The 21,108-nt window shown below is 36.8% G+C and overlaps 1 protein-coding gene across 3 annotated transcripts in view; it reads left to right on the plus strand.

Annotated features, from left to right (window-relative positions):
- The window catches only part of LOC115213196 (calcium/calmodulin-dependent 3',5'-cyclic nucleotide phosphodiesterase 1A), a 720,553-nt gene that overhangs the window by 668,848 nt on the left and 30,597 nt on the right, over positions 1-21,108 (plus strand). For all 3 annotated transcript variants that reach the window (XM_036508297.1, XM_036508301.1, XM_036508304.1), the window contains 3 exons: positions 6,759-6,899; positions 10,847-10,947; positions 15,255-15,380. In XM_036508297.1, the coding sequence (XP_036364190.1) occupies positions 6,759-6,899; positions 10,847-10,947; positions 15,255-15,380 (368 nt within the window). The remainder of the gene's footprint in view (positions 1-6,758; positions 6,900-10,846; positions 10,948-15,254; positions 15,381-21,108) is intronic.

The following is a 21,108-nucleotide window of genomic DNA, read 5'->3' on the forward strand; positions in this document are numbered from 1 at the left end:
TGGACTGTCTACGTCGCCGGGTCTTCGGATGGTGTCTTTATGTGCCACCGACACAGGTGCCAGATGTGGCTGGCGAACGGCCACGATCGGATGGTTTTCTTGTGTGCCACCGGTACTGGAACCACAAAGATACAAATTCCATTGATGTTCATCTATTTTGATTTGGTTTGATTTTCACTTGCCTCAACAGGTCTTCACAAGTGTCACGCGTGTCACACACTTGCCTCAACAGGTCTCCACAAGTGTCACACACTTGCCTCTGCCTCAACAGGTCTTCACAAAGTGTCACACACTTGCCTCTGCCTCAACAGGTCTTCACAAGTGTCATAAGAGGGAAGGTATGCACAGGTGGACTGACTACGTCGCCGGGTCTTTGGATGGTGTTTTTATGTGCCACCGACACAGGTGCCAGGTGAGGCTGGCGAACGGCCACGATCAGATGGTGTTTGTTGTGCCCACAGCACGGAGGCCAGTCGATGCGGTACCAGCTACGGCCACTTCGGATGGTTTTCTTGTGTGCCACCGGTACGGAACCACAAAGATACAAATTCCATTGATATCATCTATTTTGATTGGTTTGATTTTCACTTGCCTCAACAGGTCTTCACAAGTGTCACACACTTGCCTCAACAGGTCTTCACAAGTGTCATAAGAGGGAAGGTATGCACAGGTGGACTGACTACGTCGCCGGGTCTTCGGATGGTGTCTTTATGTGCCACCGGCACAGGTGCCAGATGAGGCTGGCGAACGGCCACGATCGGATGGGTTTGTTGTGCCCACAGCACGGAGGCCAGTCGATGCGGTACTGGTTACGGCCACGTTTGGGTGGTTTCTTGTGTGCCACCGGCACTGGTACCACAAAGAATACAATTCCACTGATGTTCATCGATTTTGGTTTGTTTTGATTGATTTGATTTTCACTTGCCTCAACAGGTCTTCATAAGTGTCACAAGAAGGAAGGTATGCACAGGACTGACTACGTCCCAGGTCGGGGCCGAGGGTTATGGCCTGACTAGTCTTGCCGGGTCTTCTCATGCACAGCATACTTCCATAGGTCTCGGTCTCTAGATTTCCTTAGTGAGACCTAAAGTTCGAAGGTCGTGCTTTTCACACCTCGTCCAGGTTTCCTGGGTCTACCTCTTCCACAGGTTCCCTCCACTGCTAGGGTGTAGCACTTTTGCACACAACTATCTTCAGCCTTTCTTGTCCATGACCATACCAGCGCAGCCGTCTCTCTTGCACGCCAAACAACTGACGCTTCTTAGGTTCAGCTTTTCTCTCAAGGAACTTACACTCTGACGATTATGAACACTGACATTACACATCCATCGGAGCATACTGGCTTCATTTCTTGCGAGCTTACGCATATCCTCAGCAGTCACGGCCCTGTTTCACTACCATGTAGCATGGCTGTACGTACACATGCATCATACAGTCTGCCTTTTACTCTGAGCGAGAGGCCTTTTGTCACCAGCAGGGGTAAGAGCTCTCTAAACTTTGCCCAGGCTATTCTTACTCTAGCAGTTACACTTTCAGCACACCCACCCCCGCTACTGACTTGGTCTCCTAGGTAGCGGAAGCTATCAACTACTTCTAGTTTGTCTCCCTGGAACGTGGCAGAAGTTGGTCTCTGCATATTTCCAGTGTTTATTGCTCCTGAGCATTTGCCACAGACAAAAACTATTTTCCTAGTAGCCTTCCTTTGACATTGCTGCACCTCTTATGTGTCCATAGCTTACACTTGGTGCATCTTATAGAGTTTCTACCTACACCTTTTTACAGATCGAGCAGGGCCATCTACCTGAAGGCGTTTGTGATTGATCTACCTTCCTACTTATTAGAACTTTGGTTTTGGCTAGGTTGATTCTAAGGCCCTTCGATTCTAATCCTTGTTTCCACACCTGGAACTTTCCTCCAGTTCTGATAGTGACTCAGCAATTAGAGCAAGGTCATCAGCATAGAGAGAGCTCCCAGGGGCAACCTGTCTTGAATTCCTCCGTTATTGCCTGGAGGACTATGATAAATAGGAGGGGACTGAGGACTGAACCTTGGTGGACCCAACCTCTACCGGAATTCTTCACTGTACTCGTTGCCCACCCTCACCTTACTAGCAGCGTCTCGTACATGGCTTGCACAGCTCTCACCAACCATTCTTCTATCCCTAGTTCCTCATTGACCACCAGATAAGGGACCGGGGGACCCTGTCAAAGGCTTTCTCCAAGTCAACAAAAGCCAGGTACAAGGGCTTATCTTTGGCTAGGTATTTCTCGCAGCTGTCTTACAGGAATATAGCATCAGTAGTACTTTTCCCTGGCACGAACCCAAACTGCATATCATCTAAGGTAACTCTCTCTCTAATTAGTTGGGCTACAACCCTCTCCGTAACCTTCATTACCTGATCCAGCCATACAATATATATACATACATACATATATATACATATATATACATATATATACATACATATACATATATATACATACATACATATAATAGATATACATACAACATATACTACATATAGATATATACATACATATATATATATACATACATTATATATATACATATATATACACATACATACATATATACACATACATACATACATATATAATACATACATAATATATATACATACATACAATAATATATAGACATACATATATATATACATACATATATATATATACACACATATATATATACACACACATATTATATATACACATACATATATATACATACATACATACATATAACATATATATACATACATACATATACATATACATATATATATACATACATACATTACATATATATATATAACATAAATACATATATATATATACATACATACATATACATATATATATATATACATACATATACAATATATATATATATACATACATACAATATATATACATAGATACATACATATACATATATATATATATACATACATACATATATATATACATACATACAGACATATATATAACATACATACATATATATATATATACATACATACACATATAATATACATACATATACATATACAACATATATATATAACATACATACATATATATATATATACCATACATACATATATTATAAACATCATATATATATACATACATACATATATATATACATACATACATATATATACATACATACATATATATATACATACATACATATATATATATATATATATATACACACACACGTACATATATATACATACATATAGTGGCACATAAAAAGCACCATCCGATTGTGGCCGTTTGCCAGCCTTGTGTGGCACGTAAAATGCACCCACTACACTCGCGGAGTGGTTGGCATTAGGAAGGGCATCCAGCCGTAGAAATATTGCTGGATCAGACTGGGCCTGGTGCAGCCTTCTGGCTTCCCAGACCCAGTTGAACCGTCCAACCCATGCTAGCATGGAAAGCAGACACTAAACGATGATGATAATGATGATACATACATATATATATGTATATATATATATATATATACAAACACACACACCATACATATATATATAGAGAGAGATAGATAGATATGTATTTCACATTAATAAATAATTTTGCTTGACTATTTCTCAAATGAAAAACTATATATAATCCAGAATTTGTAATCCTATTGTAATGTTGAGCATTTCAGTGCCAGCCATGTGTAATCTCCTTGCCATCAAGTTAACATTCATTGAAAAAACATTTTACAAACCACCATCATCATTAAACGATGATGATGATGATAATATTGTTTTGCTGCAGGTTGACTAGAGGAAGCCTAATACAAAGTTTGGCTAAATGTCACGAGTTTCTCAATGAATATTCTTTATAATTGTCTACTTATCATTCAGTAATAAAAAAAAAAATAAGCTGCTTATAGGTATGTAGAAATGTTGTTTAGCTTATTTAGGAGTTACCCAATTTGCACTACTTTGATGAACACCAGACTAAAATTGAATCTTTGTGTGGTACCTTTTACTCATGATTGAAACTTGGTTACTAGTAGCTAAGTACCTTTGTTATCAACACAACGGACATGTAAATAAACAGTAAATACTGCAATGTATTAACATTATTCCACTGATATATATCATCATCATCATCGTTTAACGTCTGGTTTCCATGCTGGCATGGGCTGCAGGGTTTGACTGAGGACTGGCGAGCCAGATGGTTGCACCAGGCTCCAATCTGATCTGGCAGAGTTTTTACAGCTGGATGCCCTTCCTAACGCCAACCACTCCAAGAGTGTAGTGGGTGCTTTTACGTGCCACCGGAATGAGGGCCAGTCAGGTGGTACTGGCGACGACCATGCTCAAATGGTGTTTTTTAGGTGCCACCTGCACAGGAGCCAGTCCAGTGGCTCTGGCAATGACCTCAAAGACAACAAATTTCCAGCAATTTAATTTTTAGTAATTAAAAGAAATCAGAAGCACTGTTTTAAGTGAAAAAGTACAAAGCACATCTGATATATATATATATATATATATATATATATATATTATTAGTGAAATGAAGAAATGGAGTTGAACGAAGATTGAACAGAATTCCTTTAATAAAAGGAATTCTGTTCAATCTTCGTTCAACTCCATTTCTTCATTTCACTAATAATATTAAAATTCAATTATCCGCACCAACGCACGGTTGCAACACCAAATGGTTTTATCTCCAACCGTGCTTTCTTCTGCTGTGATTTTTGCTACCAAGGTATCAGTTAAACTTTTGATTAATCTGCAACAAGATTATTCATCTTTCTATTTCACCAAACATTATATATATATATATATATATATATATATATATATATATATATATAATCATCATTGTTTGACATCCGTCTTCCATGCTAGCATGGGTAGGACTAAATATATGTATTTGTGTGTATGTGTGGTTTTTTTAAGTCCAACCTTTCTCTCTAACAACAGACTGAAACAATTATTTTTGTCCCAGTAATGTTGATAAAAACCCTTGTTATTGATCTTCCAGTAGTTTCCATCACCACTTGTCCAAAGATATACATACCTAGCAGTGATGTATACAGGCACCACTTGTTTTTCTTGGCTCTTGTTGTATCACTCAAACAGGTCTTGCAGCCTCAGCAAAACCATCAATAACAGTTGCTTCTTAGAGCAACAAATGGCTCACTTGGACATTTACCATCGTGGACTTCAAATTACCAGGAATTACTTGATTATATTATTTCTGCAAGTCAGGCATTTCCCAGCACTGAAATGATGCCTCCTCCTCCTCCTAGGTGTTTTTGCTGAATAAACACTCACAATGCCCGGACTAGGAATCGAAATCACGTTCTTACGACCGCAAGTCTGCTGCCTTAACCACTGGGCCATTGCGCCTCCACTGCCATTGTTGTTGTAGAGTGCAGTGGTTAGATTTATTGTATCAGTGCAAAGTTAGATGCTCTTCTGATTCTCAGAATTCCTGATATTATTGATACACTGGTCTATGAACAACTTGGGATATTGAAACCATCATTAGAAATGCCCACAATGTCCTTATCAATCAATCTATAGTGATGAGGTGATCAACTTCTTGTTATGCTGTCACTGTGTAAAGGAAGTACATCCATTTGGGAATCACAAAGCAGTTTTAAAGTCAAGCTTAGGCTGCAGATGTACAGATATTTCAGTTACTCTGAGGAAGAAATGACAGCCACTGCTCCTAAACAGGTTGAGGGACCTGAGAATTTCAAAGTTCTGAAAATTGCAAGAAAACTATGCCAATTATCTAACCAGTTATTTCCATACAGTTCTATGGTATTTTTCTCCCAGAACAGCAATGGATGAAAATAAAAACAATCATCTTGAAACTAGTCTTTCAATTTTTTATATCTCTTTTTTTTTTTGGTAAAATGAGAATTGGCTGTAATGTTTATATATATATATGATATAAAATTATGAATGATTATGAGTATTTGTAGATACTGTTGAAACGGCTGTAGGAATGAAGGTTTTGAAAAATCATTGATATAGTTTGTTTTCTACTTTTGCTAATATATATGTTAGTTTATAAAATAATACAGTTAAATTTTTGTAAATCATTTTCAAAGAGCTACATCTTATTTCTTATCTATCTCAAATTATTTATATAAAATAATATATTTTTAGTTTCTGACACCCAAATATATACCATTCAGATATTTTATAAAAGAAAAATATTTGAAAAAGAAACACAGTTGATGAGGTCAAAATAACCTACGAATTTATGAACAGATTTAGTAAACATGGAAAGAACTTTAAATATGAACTATTGTCCTACATAGCAAACAGCATTTAGAAAATTCTTCAACAAGAACTTAGTTCCTTTGGAAAATATTAGGTTATTCTTTATTGATTCAATACTAAAAAAAAAAAAAGGAAGCATGAATGAAGTGTGACTATCTGCTGTGAATGTAATTAATGAATTGCTTTTATATAATGTGAATAAATATTGGCTTTAACAAAAAAAATGTTTCCTTTTTACAACAATGCATTTTTCTATGTTGTAAAAGAGTTTTTCTGTTAATGTAAATATAGATATTTCAAAAGACTGCATCCAAAAACATAGCATCCGACTTTAGTTATATGATATGATAGAGTAGCTTATTTCATATAAAACTAGCCAAGGCAATAGAATTGTTTAAGCAAAAAGCCCCAAATCATTGACATCTGGGTTAGACATGCAACACCTTAAACTTGACTTGAATTGTTTATCTTTTTTTATTTACAGATCAATACTTCAGCACTAGATGCTTTCTTAACCTGCATGGAAGCAGGATACACAAAATACAAAAATCCATATCACAATTTACTCCATGCAGCAGATGTTGCACATACAGTTCATTATATCTTATCAAGCAGTAAACTAACTGTAAGTTAACATCAAACTTAACCATTGATCTTATTTTTTTTTATAAAACAACTTAAAAATTTATGATTTCAGATTAAAAGAAAAAAAAATTAAAACATCTACACCATTTCTTCAATATTTATTGCTTTTGTTGTCTGTCTTATTCTAGCTTTTGTTGAATATGTACAAATCATGAATGGATTTATAACAAAAAAGAAAGAGAACTCAATGCCTCATGTTGAGTATATATCTCCAAATTGCTTTTGAAGTTATAAACATGCAGAAATTACCAAGGATCTTGAGTTTGATAAGTGTAACACTTGCCAAAGTCAAGTCACTATTTTATGGAAAATCTATTTGTATTAGCTTCAGTTAATGGTTATTTCAAAAGATAAAGTAGCAATCCCGTCTGTGGGGTGTCCTGCTCTCACTTGTTTTAATACCTCAGAAACAGAGATAAGCTCTAGGCTTACAAATTGGTGGACTCAACCAATTTTGGCTTTAATTGCACACAAACACATGTGCACACACATATGTGTTTTACTTATGGTTCATTATAAAATTTTATGTTGACCAGGTTTTCCTTCAGTTGAAGATTCTTTGATGACTGTACTTCTTAAATTACAGCAACAATGAAGGGTGCAGCCATGCAGTTGGCTGGAGGATAATGAGTGCTACCACCTGTGATACACCTATCGTGTGCCCTTAACAAGTGAAGAAACAATGGAAACGATGATATTTCATTGGCATAGAAGCATGTAAACACCTAAACCACCATCATAACAATAACCATCCCTGATACCCAAGATCCACGATCTACATAGCAGAAGATATCTACTCAATAAAGTTTGATAATGGTGTTGGGAAATGCTAACTTTCTCAGTATCACTATTATATCTGTGAAAAAGAAAAGTCCAGTGGCACAGGCAAACAAAGATAAGTGGTATCTCAAACCAGCCATAGAAGGTTGCCAGATATGCAATGCATCTGAAACCATACCTTAAAGCTGGCCATTCCAGCTTGTTTTTCTCTCGAGGTATATTACATTACCCTTTGTCTTCATGGACTCATCCAGAAGGCAGAAGGGCAGTGTAAGTACCATCAAACACTTTCCTAGAAAACTTATCTGACACAACCTTGGGTCCATCACCTGCAGAATGGTCTTAATACATGCTTACCCACCATATATGTTATTATGGACTAAGACTAAATAGTCATGGACCTTATGCTGGGTTCAGCCATCCTTTTGAAGAGTCTTGCTTTTGCTCAGCTGTGTTTGAAACAACCCTCCACACCAGGCTAGCCTTTAGTGGGTGTGACTTCAGCTGTCGATTACTGACCATGTGACAGGTTGTACTGGATTACATGTTATCAGTAGCACTTAAAGTGACTTAACCTAATGTCTGTATGTAAGTGAAAATAATCTCAAACTTATTTGAGTAATTGTAAAATGAATTCTAAAGAGAAGACATTCAGATATAGATTTAATGAGTCTTGAATCAATGTCAGAAAGAAATTGATATGCAATTTTCTTTCAACATTTCTAAATGTAAACGTCAGCTATATGCCTTTTCAGATGAAAGGTTAGCTTGCACCTTTCCCACAAGTGATCTTTGTAGCAGCTGCATGTAAAGATAAACTAAATAAAACAGAGCTGGGATTATTCAATATTATTACTTCTTCATAAATGGTAGTGTCGTGATATTTTATCTGACAGCTGCTACTGTGATTACCAGTGAAAAAATATATCAAGTTAACCTTCCATCATGAAGGCACACTGCTCGTGTTTAACAGTCAGAAATTTTGAAAGAAAGTTGCACATCAGTTTCTTTCTGGTTTTGGATTGTGATTTGTTAAATGTATAGCTGAAAGTCTTCTCTATTTTATTTATTCTGAATTTATTTGAAATATATCTATTATTATTTGTATATTTTAATGATTTAAGTTTTGCTTTAGATATTGTGTACATTGTAACTTGTTTAAAATTAACAACAACAACAAACAAAAATATTATCATCGATGAACTCCCTAATGTTGCTCTGTTTGACATTACTAAATATTCATATAATGCTAAAGTTCCAATCCATTATTCAAAAACTTGTTTTAAATAAATTCCTAATAATAATCTATTCAAATTATCCAAAAGTCCAAGTAGAACATCGATGATGGTATTATAACTCTCTAAATACTTAGGTTGAAGAATTTCAAAACTATGTACGAAGTGTAGTCAAAAAGTATCCAACCTTTGGCCACACAACAAGTAATATCAAAAAACTCATCATTTGGATTGAGTCTCCTTCAAAGTATTCGCCTTGGGAGTCTATACACTTCTGCCAGCATTCTTGCCACTGCTGGAAACATTTCTGAAAATTACTCTTTGGGATGCTGTAGAGCTGTTGAATTTTGCTTAATGTCCTCTGTTCGCTCAAATCTCTTCCCTTTTGTGAGCTTTGAGAATAACCAAAAGTCACAAGGAGCCAAGTGTGGGGAGTAGGAAGCCTGATGAATAAGTGATGTGTTTTGTTTGATGAGGAATGCTTGAATGACATGGGCAGAATGAGCGGGTGCCTGGTCATGGTGGAATTGCCAGTTCTTTGCTGCCTACAGGTTGGGTCGTTTTCATGGTATAGCTTGATGAACGCAATAAACAACCTTTGCAATCATTTTGTTATTACTGTTAGTCAATGGTCTGGCCACAACATGGCTCACTGTCCACTGAAGTGCAGCCATCTTTGAACCGGTTGTACCATTCCTTTACTTGTGTTGTTCTCATAGCATCAACTCCAAAGGCATTCTGAATCTTCTCGATAGTCTGGGCTTGCATATCACCAAGTTTTGGGCAGAATTTGATACAGAAACTTTGTTCAATGTGCTTAGTCATCTTGATTCAAAAAGAAAAATTGCACAGCATGCTCTTCACGTCTGTACTCAATGCATCACTGCAGGTGAATGGCACAACCCACAGACATGAAAATTTTTGTGCATGTCCAGGAAAGATGTGGCCACCTAATATCCATGCAGAGTTTGCTCATGCATTGTTATTTTGCTCCAAAAAAAAAAAAAAGAAATCAAGGTTGGATACTTTCTGACTACACCTCATACAAGTAGAAATTACTCAATTTTGAATTTCATTTCTTTCTTATGGATAACTGGCAACACTTCATTATTTCTTTCAAATTATTGCAAGATTCAAGTGTTATATTGTATAAAATTAGATATTATTTACCTTAGTGTAAATCATAACCAAAACATTGAAAATTATCTTTTTGTTTTGTTGTGTCGGAAGGAGAGTCATTCACTTGTAATGCCTTATTATTTAACACACTCACTCATTTAATTAGTTATTTTTACTAAAATTTCTGTTGTGTCTTGCAACCTTTTCTATAGTCATTGCCTCTGCCTGTTATCTGAGCTGTGTTCTTTTTGTTTGTTTGTGTACATGTGTGGGTCAGTGTGTATATGCATACACATGCATCTATGTATGTATGTGTGCATATATATATATATATATGTATTCTGCATATTCATGTGTTTGTGTTTCTGTGTGTGTGTGTATTTGCATGTGTGTGTGTGTACCTCTGTCTCCTTGTGTGTGCATGTCTGAGTGATCTGTGTATGGGTTTTTGTGACTACATACTGTGTCTGTAAGTATGGATGTGTCTCTATATGTGTCCTTGTGTGAAGTGAAATATGTGTGTATGATCACGTTTCTGTCTTCATTTGTGTATGTATTTATGTGTGAGTATGTGTGCTTGTCTGTTCATACTACCTATGTATCTATCCGTATGTATGTCTATCTGTTTACATTCATATCCATTTACCTACATACACACGCACATACATACATCTATATAACAGCCCACTACCTGTATATATGTTTTTTACATTTAAATCCATTTTGCTACAAATGATTGTTTTTCTTTCTACAAGCTTATTACTCATGAAAGTATTCATGTTTAAATTTTCAGAACTGGCTTACAGACCTTGAAATCTTTGCCACAATAATAGCTGCCTTGGTTCATGATTATGAACACACTGGAACAACAAACAATTTTCACATAAATACAGGGTAACTATAAGATTTCAAATTATATAGCTTCTTTTAAGTTTATTTCAGAGAAACAACATATTAAAAAAGCTTTTTAACTGCAGAGAACATCAACAACTACAGTGATATGACAACAAATATCAACATATAAACACATCATGTTACAAGTAAGAAAGCCATGTAACAGAAAACTCCAGTTACCAAACTAATAGGATCAGTAGTTTTCTAGATTGTGTCAAAATTGCTAAATTAGTTTTAACAACTCTACAAGAAATTATTGAAAATCATCCAGAAAAACAGCTGTTATGCATCAACATATAACAAATAGATGTATAGTCAAATATATATTTCCTCTGTCTTCACCTTGCAGAAACTGTATTGCAAGCTCAGCATCAATGATGTCCCTAGATCAGAAGACATTCGAATTTCAAACAGAGCATTATTTGACTAATTATTTTTACCCAATAACCTGCTGCAAGTACTTCATCTGAACTGATCTAACTATACCTGATTATGTTTCTCAATCAACATTTTTTTTTTTTTTTTTTTTGTAATTTAACATTCACTGATCAAGAAATGTTCTCAATTTTAGTCACAGCTGAAAATTATTATAAACTGAGAGTGCCTCACCCACCACTTGCTTTCATGAACTGAATTTTAACTCAAAACTGCTACATTCACCTACATTAACTTCTTTAATCACCTGATACCGAAGTCTTGGTGAATGGCATATTCTCAATTTTTTTTTTTAAGTCTGTACATTGGTGACACCTACATAAATTCTAAACCTACGATTCTTTTCAAAACCCATAATTAACAACACCAGACTTAAGGATTTTTAGAATATACATATTATTTATATAATTTTAAAGCAACGAGCTGGCAGAATCGTTAGGATGTTGGACAAACTACTTAGCAGTGTTTTATCCGTCTTTACCTTCTAAATTGAAATTCCACTGCAGTCAACTTTGCCCCTCATCCTTCCGGAATCAACAAAATAAATACCAGTTGTATACTGGGATTGAAATAACTGACTAGCCCCTTTCCTCAAAATTTCAGGCCTTGTGCCTATAGTGGAAAGGACTATAAATTTAATTTTATATTAATACTTATAATGCAAGGTGGTGAAGCATGATCTTCAAACATTGGGCCTCACAGAGGCAATGACAAGTGACTGAGACCTTTGGCAATATGCTGTGCTTGACAAAGTAGCGAGCTGGCAGAAACAATAGCATGCTGGGTGAAATGCTTAGCGGTATCTTGTCTGTCTTTATGTTCTGAGTTCAAATTCTGCCGAGGTCGACTTGGCCTTTCATCCTTTCGGGGTCAATAAATTAAGTACCAGTTGTGTACTGGGATCGATTTAATCAACTGGCTCCCTCTCTAAAAATTTCAGGCCTTGTGCTTAGAGTAGAAAAGAATATGCTGTGCTTGAGAAGACTTTTCAAGCCAAGTGAAATTGTAGTCGTGGCTGATGTCAGTGTCACATGACTAGCACCCTTGCCAGTGGCACATAAAGGTACCCGTGCTGGTGGCTCATAAAAAGTACTCATTACACTCTTGGAGTGGTTGGCATTAGGAAGGACATCCAGCCATAGAAACCAAACCGAAATCAGACTAAAATTTGGTGCAGCTCTCTGGCTTAACAGTTCCAGTCAAACTGTCCAAACCATGCCAACATGGGAAGCTGATGATGAGGATGAATGCTGTTAAGCAGATCATGCTTATACTACTTGCCTCTCTTTTTATTCCTGATATTGTGATTACTTTTTTCCTAATTTGCTAAGTTGTTTACAAAATAATATTCTAATTAACAAGTCTTTTATATGGTAACATTAATTAAGAGTGTGAAGGCACATAGTTTAGTGGTTAGGGTCTTGTGCTCGTAATCATAAGATTATGAGTTTGATTCCTTGTGTCATATTGTGTCCTTGAACAAAACACTTGGTTTCCCATTGCCCCAGTCCACTCAGCTGGTGAAAATGAGCAGTATCTGTAATTCAAAGGGCCAGCCTTGTCACATTCTGTGTCAAGCTGAATCTACCTGAGGACTACATTAAGGGTATGCATGTAAGGCAGTGAGCTGGCAGAAACGTTAGCACACTGGGTGAAATGCTTGGCAGTATTTCTTCTGCCGCTACGTTCTGAGTTCAAATTCCACCGAGGTCGACTTTGCCTTTCATTCTTTTGGGGTTGATAAATTAAGTACCAGTTGCGCACTGGGGTTTTTATAATCAACTTAATCTGTTTGTCTGTCCTTGTTTATCCTCTCTATGTTTAGCCCCTTGTGGATAGTAAAGAAATAGGTATGCATGTCTGTGGAATGCTCAGCCACTTACAGAAGCAGGCTCTTCTGTCGATCAGATCAACAGGAACACTCCTCGTCATGACTGACGGAGTGCCAGTTTAATTAAAAGTAACCTAATTTATCATTACCACAACTTTACTGCTTCATGATAAATGCATTTGAAAAGAATCCCATCTCGAGGATCTAGAATTTTTCATCCATTTAATCAATAACCAGTTAATCAGCTTTAATCCTATACAATCCTATGCAAATAACATCATTCTCCAATCCCATATCCTTTAAAAACCATTATCAGTCCATCTTAGATATTGGCAGTTACCACTAGATCCCAGTTTGTACAATCACTGAGGATCTTCCCAAAATCTCTCTACAGGGATATGTTAATATGGTAACAGAGCTTGCAATACTGAAAGGTAGAATCTGTGTATATACTGGGATGCTGCCTTGAAGAGTTTTAGTTCAACAAATTTACTCCAATTTTATATTGAAGGGATGAGGAATTATGTACATTATTTACATTTTACAAGTTACTGAGTTTGATTCCAGGCATTGACCATGAATAATAATAAGAACAACATTAAAAAAATACCATAGGAATGAGAACCCAGGTTCGAAATTTCCCCAAGACACCTGATGAAGGCTGGAGGGTATATCAGCCGAAATGTTGTGTTAACAACAAACAAGATGAAGACAAGCAATAATAAATCTCTGAACGAGGTATAGACAGTAACTGCACGACAATGTGAAGTATATTTGCCATCTAAATATGGCTAACCACTAAGGGTGGATGTTACTGTAGCTTGTAGCCCCAGGAGAACATCTTCTCCAGCTGGCTAGGGCACAGAAAGTGTGTCAACAGCCAGCTGGAGAAGATGTTCTCCTGGGGCTACAAGCTACAGTAACATCCACTCATAGTGGTTAGCCATATTTAGATGGCAAATATACTTCAAGATGAGGACAAATATCCGTCAAATGTAAATAATGTAAATTTACTCCAGTACTTATTTTTAAAGCCTGGCATGTTGTTATCTGTTACTGAACAGCTAGATTATGGGAACATAGACAAACCAACACCAGTTGTCGAGTGATGGTGGTGGACACACACACATACACCTATATGTCATGTTACCATCACGTGACAGACAAGGCTATCAGAAGAACAGGAACTTGCCACCAGAGAAAATCACACTCAATGGAAAGAAAAACTGGTAGCGCTGGCAGACAGCTCCTTCAAATGCAGTCGCTGCATGCATGACTACCATCCTGTGTAGGCCTGTACAGCCACAACAGACACTGCACCACCATCAGCAGCTGACACAGTTTCTTCAGGCACAGATCCATGGCCTCTTGAGACAGATGGATCCTACTAATACACACACACGCACACATATTTCAGAACATTTATAAAGAGGTCTGGGATATTTTATATATCCCTTCATTGGAGATGGTGCGAGAAAATAGTTAAGCAACAGTTATTTTAGAGAAGATATACAGACGTGAGATATGCAGGGATATTGTATCTGCAGTTCCATTATTTAAGCAAAATGGTATACATATAAGTTTCCTGTACCTTGTGTGTAAGCTCCAATAGTATTTACCTGACACCTTTGGGTCATCTTCACCCCTCATAACCTATATATATACACACACACACACATATATATATATATACACACACACACACCACATATATACACACGCACACATATATACACACACACACATATATATACACACACACACACATATATATATACACACACACATATATACACACACACACACATATATACACACACACATATATATACACACACACACACATATAAACACACACACACACATACATATATATATATATATATATATACACACACATATATATATATATACATATATATATACATACATACATACACACACACACATATACTTTGAAATAAATTCAATATTACATCTAGAAAACTTCATTTCATTTCGTTCGTTAATTATCTTATATGTTAAAAATATTTTCAAACAGGTCTGAAGTTGCTTTATTGTACAATGACAAAGCTGTGCTTGAAAATCACCATGTTAGCGCTGCATTTAAGTTGCTAAAGTTAGATGAATACAACATACTTACTGGGCTCAGTAAAGAAGAATACAGGTGAGTAATCATTTACTAATTCTTTTAACATTCATATTGCTTTAACCCTTTCGTTACTGTATTTATTTTGAGATGTTCTGTATTTCTTTCAATTACTTTAAATATAACAAAGAATTTAGCAAAATAACTTAGTTATTATTAAGCTAGTGTTAGGAACATGAATTGTGACCAAGGTTTGGTGGAAGATTTTAATTCAGAACTTTTGAAAACAAGACATTTATACTACAGAGCCAGAGCTGGGTTGGTAACGAAAGGGTTAATCTTATTTCTTCTACTACGTATTAAAAGAAACTAAGTTGGAATATTCCAAATTGCTACTTGGTCACTCTATCAGGCAGAAATAGCGGCCAAACTTTTCTTAGGTCCCACCCTATTACATTTAAAAGGGACAAAATGGACAGCCAGAAGTGTTGATTTCGGTAATATATAGTTGTAGACAAGCTGGCACAACCATTAGCACACTGGGCAAATGCTTAGTGGTGTTTCATCTGTTTTATGTTCTGAGTTCAAATTCCATCAAGGTCAGCTTTGCATTTTGTCCTTTCAGAGTCAATGAAATAAGTAACAGTTGAGCCCTGGGGTTGATATAATTGACCTAATCCTCTCCCGAAATTGCTGGCCTTGTGCCAAAAATTGACACCAATATATTGTTGTAGTTTATCATATGCAAAACAAAAATAAACTCATGTTTATTATAGGTGCAGGAGTGGCTGTGTGGTAAGTAGATTGCTTACCAACCACATGGTTCTGGGTTCAGTCCCACTGTATGGCAACTTCAGTAAGTGTCTTCTACAATAGTCTTGAGCCAACCAAATCCTTGTGAGTGGATTTGGTAGACAGAAACTGAAGGAAGCCCATTGAATATATATATATATATATAATTGTTGAAGAGGATGACAAATGTTAAGGCAAGGCAAACATCTCAAGTCCTACATTATTATAAATCCGTTATAGCACTTACCTAGCGTACCTAATTGTTTAGATCACCTGTGAACTAAACCCCCATTATTGTATACATATATGTGTGCGTGTGTGTTTGTCACACCAACATTGGTTGTTGCTAGACAACCAATGTTGGTGTGTTTATGTCCCTGTAAGTTAGTGGTTTGGCAAAAGAGATCAATAGAATAAGTCCTGGCGTTGATTTGTTTGACTAAAGGCAGTGCTCCAGCATGGCCACATTCAAATGACTGAAACAAATTTAAGAATAATGTGAAGTACAAGTGAGCTTTCCCAAGATGAGTCTGTAATGCTGTTTACATCTTAGATTGCAAATTACACCTTGACATTGCAGGTAACGTTGAAAGATGTATGTATGTCAACACTACCATTTCCATCATCTCAAGGTCAATAAGGAAAGCCACCGATTGATTTGCCCAAGTGATTATAAATGAGTTGATTGTTTGATTTCATTCATTTTACCAGTGTACAAAAATTTAATCCCTATCTGGTAATGAGAAGGTGGAAATGAAGAAAATAATAAGGATTAGGGTAGGATTATTATTTGATGAGTGAGAGCGCATGGCTCAGTTGTTAGGGCATTGAGCTTATAATCGTGAGGTTGTGAGTTCGTATCCTGGACCGGGCTGCGTGTTGTGTTCTTGAGCAAGACACTTTATTTCACGTTGCTCCAGTTTATTCAGCTGTAGAAATGAGTTGCGACATCATAGGTGTCAAGCTGTATCTGTTGTTGCCTTTCCCTTGGATAACACTGGTGGCGTGGAGAGGGGAGGCCGGTATGTATGGACGACTGCTGGTCTTCCATAAACAACCTGGCCCGGACTTGTGCCTGGGAGGGTAACTTTCTAGGTGCAATCCCACCGTCAGTCATGACCAAAGGGGGTCTCAATATTGTTTGATGAAGTGGGGGTGAGGTTTAGGTCTAAGAATTACATATGTAAAGAAAGTCTGGTGGGAGACATCCACCAGTGAGGCTATGGGACAAAAGACAAAGCAGATAACTGGTATATTTAGTTTTTTTCTGCTCTTAGAAATTTCTTATTACTCTTTACACTTTTATTTGTTTCAGTCATTTGACTGCGGCCATACTAGAGCACCGCCTTTAGTCGAGCAAATCGACCCCAGGACTTATTCTTTGTAAGCCTAGTACTTAATCTATCGGTCTCTTTTGCCGAACCAATAAGTTACGGAGCAGTAAACACACCAGCATCGGTTGTCAAGCGATGTTGGGAGGACAGACACAGACACACAAACACAAACACACACACACACACATACACATATATACGACGGGCTTCTTTCAGTTTCCATCTACCAAATCCACTCACAAGGCTTTGGTCGGCCCGAGGCTATAGTAGAAGACACTTGCCCAAGGTGCCACGCAGTCGGACTGAACCCGGAACCATGTGGTTTGTAAGTAAGCTACTTACCACACAGCCACTCCAATTGTTCAATATTTTGCAAAAGGCTGCCTCAATAGCACAGAAACCAAAAAACTATGATTTAGAAGAAAAAAAATATCATTTTAATCTAAAACAACTTATTTTCCTTATATTGAGAATAGTAAACAGACAAGTTTGTTTGAATCTTTGATATTATTGTTATTAATGTAACATATTGATGGGCATTAACGAATAATCTGTCCATGTCTGAAACTAATTAATGTTCATTCATTTATGAACTAATATCAAATACTCAAACAGCTTTGTTTTATGCTTCATAAAGAATAGTTTATTTTATTTTATTTTTTTTTCCAAGAAAATAATCATAATGGATTTTCACAAGGGAAATAGATTACCAGATCAGAAATAGATTCTAGGTAATACCCAGCAGACTGTTTAGAGGTAATTGATAGCGTCTATTACCTAGGTGACCATTAACAGTCGAGGTAGATATTCTGAAAGCATAATTGCAGAGCAAGAGCTGGTCAGAAAACATTCAGAGAACTTATTGCCTCTGCTGGCAACAAAGAGTGTCTCTGTTGGTGTGAGGGCAGATTGTACAATAGATGTTGGCCTTGAATGCAGATGATTTGCAAAGATAAGAAAGAAATGACCGCAAGCATGCTTCAGTGAATGTGTAATGCCAGACTACAAATGTGCATAGAGAAAAACTGGACGTAAGATAAATCAGATGTTGCGTGCAAGAGAGAAGAGTCTGCTAGAGCGGGCATGCAACATGGATGATAGCTTTATGAAATAGGATGAAGTGGTGAAGAATTAAGTTGCTAAGCTTCATGGAGGTTATTACAAAAGAACAAGATGATTTGGTGTCTGGAGAAGAGCTGCCTATCTAATTCTTTTATTTTTTTACTCTTTTACTTGTTTCAGTCATTTGACAGCAGCCATGCTGGAGCACTGCCTTTAGTTGAGCAAATCGACCCCAGAGTTTATTCTTTGTAGTGCTTATTCTATCAGTCTCTTTTGCCAAACTGCTAAGTTACGGGGACATAAACATACCAGCATCGGCTGTCAGGCAATGTCGGGGGGAACAAACACAGACACACAAACCTACACACACACACATATATACGACGGGCTTCTTTCAGTTTCCATCTACCAAATCCACTCACAAGGCTTTGGTCGGCCCGAGGCTATAGTAGAAGACACTTGCCCAAGGTGCCACGCAGTCGGACTGAACCCGGAACCATGTGGTTTGTAAGTAAGCTACTTACCACACAGCCACTCCAATTGTTCAATATTTTGCAAAAGGCTGCCTCAATAGCACAGAAACCAAAAAACTATGATTTAGAAGAAAAAAAATATCATTTTAATCTAAAACAACTTATTTTCCTTATATTGAGAATAGTAAACAGACAAGTTTGTTTGAATCTTTGATATTATTGTTATTAATGTAACATATTGATGGGCATTAACGAATAATCTGTCCATGTCTGAAACTAATTAATGTTCATTTATGAACTAATATCAAATACTCAAACAGCTTTGTTTTATGCTTCATAAAGAATAGTTTATTTTATTTTATTTTTTTTTCCAAGAAAATAATCATAATGGATTTTCACAAGGGAAATAGATTACCAGATCAGAAATAGATTCTAGGTAATACCCAGCAGACTGTTTAGAGGTAATTGATAGCGTCTATTACCTAGGTGACCATTAACAGTCGAGGTAGATATTCTGAAAGCATAATTGCAGAGCAAGAGCTGGTCAGAAAACATTCAGAGAACTTATTGCCTCTGCTGGCAACAAAGAGTGTCTCTGTTGGTGTGAGGGCAGATTGTACAATAGATGTTGGCCTTGAATGCAGATGATTTGCAAAGATAAGAAAGAAATGACCGCAAGCATGCTTCAGTGAATGTGTAATGCCAGACTACAAATGTGCATAGAGAAAAACTGGACGTAAGATAAATCAGATGTTGCGTGCAAGAGAGAAGAGTCTGCTAGAGCGGGCATGCAACATGGATGATAGCTTTATGAAATAGGATGAAGTGGTGAAGAATTAAGTTGCTAAGCTTCATGGAGGTTATTACAAAAGAACAAGATGATTTGGTGTCTGGAGAAGAGCTGCCTATCTAATTCTTTTATTTTTTTACTCTTTTACTTGTTTCAGTCATTTGACAGCAGCCATGCTGGAGCACTGCCTTTAGTTGAGCAAATCGACCCCAGAGTTTATTCTTTGTAGTGCTTATTCTATCAGTCTCTTTTGCCAAACTGCTAAGTTACGGGGACATAAACATACCAGCATCGGCTGTCAGGCAATGTCGGGGGGAACAAACACAGACACACAAACCTACACACACACATATATACGATGGGCTTCTTCCAGTTTCTATCTACCAAATCCACTCACAAGGCTTTGGTTGGCCCTAGGCTATAGTAGAAGACACTTGCCCAAGGTGCCACGCAGTAACTCATACATTTGAGTCTTTCACCTAGTATGTCTCAGTCATGTTTACATCTGTTGCCACTTTGATACCTTCTATATAGCTCATCATCTTCTCTATTCACTTTACTATGTCATCATTGTTACTAAGGACAGTAGTAGATCCTTTTTATTCTTTGTACTTAGCTGCCCCTGTAATGAAGAATAGTATTGGACCCTGTTCAATTTTTCCTATTGCTATCCTGATCACTCTAACATTACCCACTCTGTATTGTTAGTGATCACCCTCTCTTCGAAGGGCTCCTTTTTATTTACATCCCTCACTAACTTTTACCATTGTCCACTTCCATTACTATCACTCTCTCTCTCAACTACTGCCTCATCCCATTTCTTCTGTTTCTATAATAATGTCTCATTCACCAACCCAACCTGATTCTTCTTTTCACCGCCTCATCTATTCACTTGCTCACTAATGTTGTTTTGCTCATGAAGCAGTGAGGAATTTCTAGCCTTACAAGATGCAAGGGCAACATCACTAATGCTGGTGGCACAATAAAATACACTTGGTAGGCTCTGAAATGTAAATGGCAAATAAGCAAAGATAGTGTAGAGATGCGAGGACTCTGTAGTGTTGCTGATGTCATGTCAACCACTTTAGAGTTGGTGCCACAGTAAAATATAAACAGTTCATTCCGTTATTATTTGATGATAAAATAAAGATATATGTATATATAGCTCTGAGTGAGTATGGAGTTGAAAGCCAAACAATGCATTTAATAAAAACAGTTTATTATTTTTATCTTTTTTCTGAATTATCAATCTAAAAGATCCTTTTCAAAGATAGCACTACATAAAGGAATACAGAGAGGGAATACAAAGAACAAAATGAAACAGACATTCAGGCATCTTGACTATTTTTTTGAAA

Source organism: Octopus sinensis, linkage group LG1 (genome assembly GCF_006345805.1).
Source record: "Octopus sinensis linkage group LG1, ASM634580v1, whole genome shotgun sequence".
NCBI lineage: Eukaryota > Metazoa > Mollusca > Cephalopoda > Octopoda > Octopodidae > Octopus > Octopus sinensis.